At 32.2% G+C, this 6,605-nt stretch overlaps 1 protein-coding gene across 1 annotated transcript; it reads right to left on the bottom strand.

Annotated features, from left to right (window-relative positions):
* Window positions 1-500: 500 nt before the first annotated feature.
* On the bottom strand, window positions 501-3,942 carry LOC112326523 (pentatricopeptide repeat-containing protein At3g26630, chloroplastic-like). Its single transcript, XM_024594772.2, has 2 exons — window positions 2,241-3,942; window positions 501-907 (listed from the first exon to the last, which is right to left on the bottom strand). Exon 1 carries the CDS (start codon window positions 3,766-3,768, stop codon window positions 2,293-2,295), a length of 1,476 nt encoding a protein of 491 aa, XP_024450540.2. The 5' UTR covers window positions 3,769-3,942; the 3' UTR covers window positions 501-907; window positions 2,241-2,292.
* Window positions 3,943-6,605: the final 2,663 nt, after the last annotated feature.

Genomic DNA, 6,605 nt, shown 5'->3' on the forward strand with positions numbered 1-6,605 from the left:
TTTATTTATTTAATCATATGATAATAAAATAGATGTTTGCAAAATCAAACACTAACATAATATTAGGGCTTTTTTTTATACCACAATAACCCCATAAAAAAATTGAAACAAATTATGAAATTTAATTTCCAATTAATCCAATAAAGATGAAATTGAAAAACAATCAATGAAAAAAACTAAAGAACAAAAAAAAAATGACTTGAGTTAACAAGTCTAGTTCCCGACCCGAGCCATTGACTTCACTAAATTTAATAATTTTATTTCTTTAAAATTATTTTTTTATTTAATAATACAATAACAAAAGTAAATATCTATAAAATTGAGCACTAAATCAATACCAGGATGTTTTTAGAAATCATGATAACTCTCACATAAAAGAAATCAAAAAATAATGAAATTTAATTTTTAATCAACAAATGAAATTGAAAAAAAAAACAATTAAATGATGAAAAAAATAAATTATTTTTTTAATAAATAGTATTTTGTGAGTGGGTGAAAAATGAATTAACTTCTATTTCAGTTTTTATTAATAATTAATTAATATTTTCTCTAAAAATAAATTGTTTTTAGGTTCATTTACACAGGCATATACATCTAAGGAATAGTTTGGCAGTTTAATGACTGTTTGACATGATATATGAGTAGATATCCGCACAAACACCAATGTATATCTCCATTTGAAAAGAGAGGAGCGGAGCACCATTCAACGATCAGCAGATGAGCACTCCGTAACACATCGATCCGTATCTCTAATGCTGAATAACACGGACGACTTGATCGTGGTGACTGTCAAAAACCAAACCTATTCTGATACTTCCGGTGATTTGAGGCTCGGGAAGGCTCCAGAATCCAGATTGTTTAGCAAAGAGGTTGTAGAATTTAGACACTGTAATACAGAAGATTATCCCTAACACCAAAAACAAAAGCAAACCATTACTTTTGTATCATTGACATCAAGAAACCGGAGATTTGAGGCACAAGTGCAAAACCGTTTCAGAAAAAGGAAAATACAAGGGATATTAGCAGATTTTATATCATTGACATCAAGAAAAATGTATTGAGCACAGAGCAGAGCCATCACTGAACAAATAGTGCCACAGAAGTCCAACAATATAAGTTCTATGCCCAGTAGTTCAGAATTGGATAACATTTCCATGCTTTCTGAGGTGATAAAGCTCTGTTTCAACATGCAACAGAATGAAAACTAGAGAAATTAATATTATGACTCCCTGCTAAGCAATTAATCAAGCAAGCATATCTGTTACTTGAGCTCACAAGATGACTAAAGAGATGAAATTTTAGACACTTGCAATAAACAGGTTCCATTGGCGAATTCTTTAGCCACTTGTGCACTGACGGGTTCTTTTGGGTGATAGAGACATCATTTGAAACAAGGGCAAAAAATGCTAAGAAAAAGCCAAAAAAACAAGGTCAAGCAATGCATAATTAAACTGAGCATAACATGACTAAACTGGAAGATAGGAACAATCCTAATCTATGATAATATGGAAAAGAAACGGAATAAGCCAAATGGAAAATTCGGAATTATCATATGAATAGATTCCAGGTTAAAACTGTCTTCTCATCATAGTACATAAAATTGAAAGAATTCGAACCCAAACATAATATTAACATCAGAGTCTTGTGCTGCTACTCCAAACATCACAAGTGAGAAGCTTGTAGCTCAACATGCAAAAAGGCAAAACTATCCTGCATGCAATCTGTTTATTTAACAAAAGCATTACAATCATTGATTCTGTAATACAATAGAAGATTTAACAGGTTTAAAGGTTTAATGGACATGGAGCAATTTCTTTTAAACTAACAATACCAAAGCCATCGTTTCAAATATGTAATATTGAAAAGCAAATATGCTAAATGGTTAATTTGTATCCAACTAATCAGTGTGTCATACCTGTACCATCAGTATATTCATTCGAACTCAAATATCCTTTAAATACAATAATAGTGCACATATTGTCGGCAAAAACAATGATACATTAATATACAGCCAAAGTAGCAATGGCATCCATCTCTAGAAACACCCTTGCCGAGAGAAGCCCCCCACCACCTTCCCAAAAAACATGCTGGACAAGCTTTCAAAAAATAGAAAAAAAATCTTTTCCAAGCTATTCTACTTGCAAAGTTCCAGAAACAGGTGTTTATGTTTTGGAGGCTAAATCTTTGCCAGGTGCAAGAGACAAAATGTAAATGCCATAACAAATTTGTATGGAACTCACATTTTCTGTAGCATTGAAAAACAATAACATGGTCAAAACCCAGCCATTGAAGTCAACCGACATCCCATTTGAAGCCCTGAAGCTGATACTGGGACAAATGTTCTGTTCGTGTTTCCCAGTACTGCAATTCTTCGCCTTGGTGCTCCAAAGAATTTTCTGTATCATCAATATCATCGATTAACCTTGACTTAATCCATGCTGCTGCTACATCGTCACTCAGCTCCCTTGGCATGCCCTTCACTAATTCGTCCAGTGCATTCAACAAGTTGGCACGACTATATAGTTCAATCATACAAGTATAATGTTCTACAACAGGAGTTATCCCATAGTGTTCTCTCATATATTTGAAGTACATATCACCCTCTCTTACTTTGTCAGTCTGTAAACAAGCGCATATGACACCTACAAAAGTGATTGCATCTGGCCGTACATTTGCCTCCTCCATCTTTGTAAAAAGAGAAAGGGCCTCCTCCCCATATCCATGCACCCCCAAGCTAGTTATCATAGCATTCCATGTAGCTAAACTTTTTATTTGCATCTCGCGAAATACTTGCCTGGCATCATCCAAACTGCCACATTTGCTATACATGTCAATAAGAGCAGTCCCAAGGAAAGCCCCAAGGTCGAACCCGTTCTTGAGTGCATAATCATGAATCCATCTACCCAATTTAAGACTACCCAACTCGGAGCACGCCTTTAACAAATTAACCAGAGTATACTCATTGGGCTTCACATTAGCAAGCAACATTCTCCAAAACAATTCAAACGCCTCATGAGGTCGTTGGTTCGTCACATACGCATTAATTATTGCCGTCCAGGAAACGACATTGCGTGTTGGCATTTGATCAAAAGCCCGTCGAGCAGCATCCAGATCTCCACAAACAACAAGTCCTGCAATAAAAGTGGTCCACGAAACCACATTTCGAACACGCATTTTGTCAAACACCTTGCGTCCATAGCCCTCATCCCCGCAGCTGAAATAAAGATCCATCAAAGTGTTGTACAAAAACATATCCTTTGAAAACCCAGTTTTAATAGCGAGGCCATGGACCTCTTTCCCTTTTCTGATGGAACCGGAGGCCAAACACGCCTTAACAACGAAAGGGAAAGTGAACTTATCGGGAGGAAAGCCACGGCGAATCATGAGGTTATAGAGAAGGAGAGCTTTCATAGAATATCCATGAATAGTGTACGTCCTAATCAAGAAATTCCAAGTAAAAGTATGGGGTTCTTGAACTTGATGGAAAAGTAAAGCAGCATAATCCAATCTCCCATAAGAAGAACAGAGGTGGATCAATTTCCTAACAAGTAATTGATTAGCAGAGAGGGCATTGCGGATGATCTTACCATGGACTAGTTTGAGATGATTGAAACTGGTGCAGTTTTGGAGTAAAAGGAGAGCTTCAGCAGAACCAAACTTAGGCCAACATGTGGAACTAGTGTGATAGTGAGAGTTCAAGAATGGGCTTCTTCTTCTGCTGGATATAATAAGAGCATCAGGTAGAGTAGACGAAAGGCATGCGACCATTATTCTTTTCACCGCTGGTTTGGTTGTTGGACGCTTCACCGCTCTGCAAGCTGCGTATTGACTGCAGTTTGTTTATTCTGCTAATGTTGTAGTGGAATAATATTATTGTCTGGCGATAATCCTCGGCCTCACAGATCGCACGGAAATTATCGCATGATTTTGGATAGTGTATTGAGGATTGAGCGAGGCCATGTCACCTTTTCCGTTTTATAGTTCAACAAAATTTACGCATGATAACCAATCTCTCACGAAAGTTAATTTTGATTTAATTTAACATGATTGGTTAATTTTGATCAAATTAATTAGTCAAAATTCATTAATGTTTTTTAAAATTTTTCACAATATTTTTTTTAAACAATGTTATTTTAATATATTTTTTAAAATAAATTAATCTAGATTAATCTACTTGATTATGAGTCAAATTTAATAAATACATTAGTAACTGCCTTCGTCTTTTTTTCAAAAATTATCTATACATTAAGTTTTTTTCATTGCATTAGGTAAAGGAATTGTACCCTATGTATGTATTTTCTTTAAGAAAAATATTTTAATATTGTATCATTTTAATATGAGCGAAGAATTTGATGAGAATCAACTATTATCACTGAATGATCTATTAGAGGTGTCAATTAGACTTATTACAAAGTAAAAAACAAAAAAAAATTCAATATTTTATAAACTAATTCAAATGTTTAGACCAAGTCAAATGTCAAGATAAGTTTAAAAGATGACCACATTTTAATTAACATAATCCACATATCAGAACAAGTTCGGAAAGCCTAATTGCTTACAGATTGCACAAGAAATCTTGGTAGCTTGCGGATTGGACAAGAAGAGGCGGTTTTAGGCTTTTTTTTTTCAAACATATATTTTTATGTTAACAAGCATAACTTTATATCTAATTGTTAGATCATATTACAATTTTTCCATATATTTTAAAAGTCATGTTTCCTATAGGATTAAAATTTCATAGCAATCGAGCATTAGGAAGACTTTGCAATAAAGACCATAAGCTACTGAGCGAGAATTGCATTATTTTCCTAGTTGGTTTATGATATTTTTTTCTATTTTATTTATAACTTTTTTGTTATTTTTCCAACCTTGTTTAGGACATTTTACCTAATATAAATAAGATTTTTTTAGCTTTTATTTAGGTTTTCTTTTAGGGGGAGATTGTTTATTATTCATAAATAATATTTTGTGTGCGGTAAGGTTGCTCATATTCTTGGTTCTTCATCAAACTTTTCTAGACTTATTAAAGATTAACTGACTTTGTGGCGTTCATCATCTATAAACTTCTAGTTCTTGATTCTTTATAATTAGTGGGTTAGGGTATTTTGACATGATCAAATAATTGATATCTTTTCTCAAGTGCAAGAGTATCCAAATAATAAATAAACCGGGAAAATTGGGGTCGATCTATAAGGTGGTTAAGGATAAAAAACCATAAATACTAAAAGAAACCAAGTTAAAGAGATCTAAAGTTGTGATATTAATGTTAACATTTAATAGAGATAAAATAATTATTAGGGTTAGAGGATCCATTAATGGTATTTCAAATAAATATAATTCAAATTATTTCTATTACTCAAGTGAAAACCACACACAAAGGAAGTTCCAAACATATGATTTATCATTAATGACTTATTTTAAGTTATTAATATAATTAATATAATTATCTTTAATTATCTTATTTGAGTAATGCCAACACTTGTACATGTTGTCAAGTATTCATGGTGTTAACTTATGTCAATAACAAATTATGATCCTAACATAGCATAAATACTGATTCTCCATACACTAGGCTATGAAAAAATCAAGTATTTGTTATCCTACGGATTGTACACCACGAATCAAGACTCACCACCTAATAAGGAGGGTATTAAGATTGATCAAGATAACAACTTCAACACATGTTAATAGCAATCTTTCTTGAATTTGAACATTAAAGTCCATGTTAAGTTTGTACTATACTTATTCTTACACCATTAGTGTAACCTTTTTATCTTGGCAAAAATAAACTTAACTAAACATAATTAAGAAGAAAAGCATAAATAAACAAGATAAAAATATAGCTATAACATAAATTAATTAAGTATAATAAATAAAATGATAAGCATAAAAAAGAGATTAATGAGAATATAACATGAAAAAAAACTTGAAAATTAAAAAAATGCAAATAAAGAAAGCAAAAACAAGGATCTTGATTTGAAAACCAAGATGTCTAAATGTATGACAAATGCCTTCTTTTATAGGCTAAAATTTACAACTATTAATACGGTGGCTAACTATTGATTTGGTGGCTAAATAAAACATCATTAATAACATCATAATCTAAACAGATGATCTTCATGAAAGTTGATGATATAAAACTTTAATAAAAATATATTTTTAAGTACTTATATATCACATCCTCAACTAGCTTATTACTATTCCTTAGTAATTAAAACGTTCAAATAGAAAAACAATTTACAGAATCTAAAATCAAGACATTCATCATTTTACTTCCACTGATCAATTCAAATAAATAAACTCTCATTAGATTTATATTTCTGTCATATACCTCTTAATCAAGATATTAATAAACCTTCATTTTATACTCAATATATCAACACATAGTTATGAGGCTTTGCTTAGAAGAAAACAAAATTTATTCTACTGTTTTTCTAACGCTAAACTTCCTTGGATAGGGATATAACGAGCTTTAGGCAAAAAGACTCCCAAACTAGTTGGCCTTAAAGTATTAGGTGTTAAGACACCCCTACAAGTTTAATAACATGGGTTACAGATATTTAAATATAGATAATGCAATGTTTGATTCCCTTAAGCTTTCTCCT

The sequence above is a fragment of the Populus trichocarpa genome, chromosome 2 (assembly GCF_000002775.5).
Source record: "Populus trichocarpa isolate Nisqually-1 chromosome 2, P.trichocarpa_v4.1, whole genome shotgun sequence".
NCBI lineage: Eukaryota > Viridiplantae > Streptophyta > Magnoliopsida > Malpighiales > Salicaceae > Populus > Populus trichocarpa.

What these genes read in the sequence shown, in the direction of transcription:
- LOC112326523 (XM_024594772.2), bottom strand. Translation starts at nt 3,768, where the DNA reads ATGGTCGCATGCCTTTCGTCTACTCTACCTGATGCTCTTATTATATCC.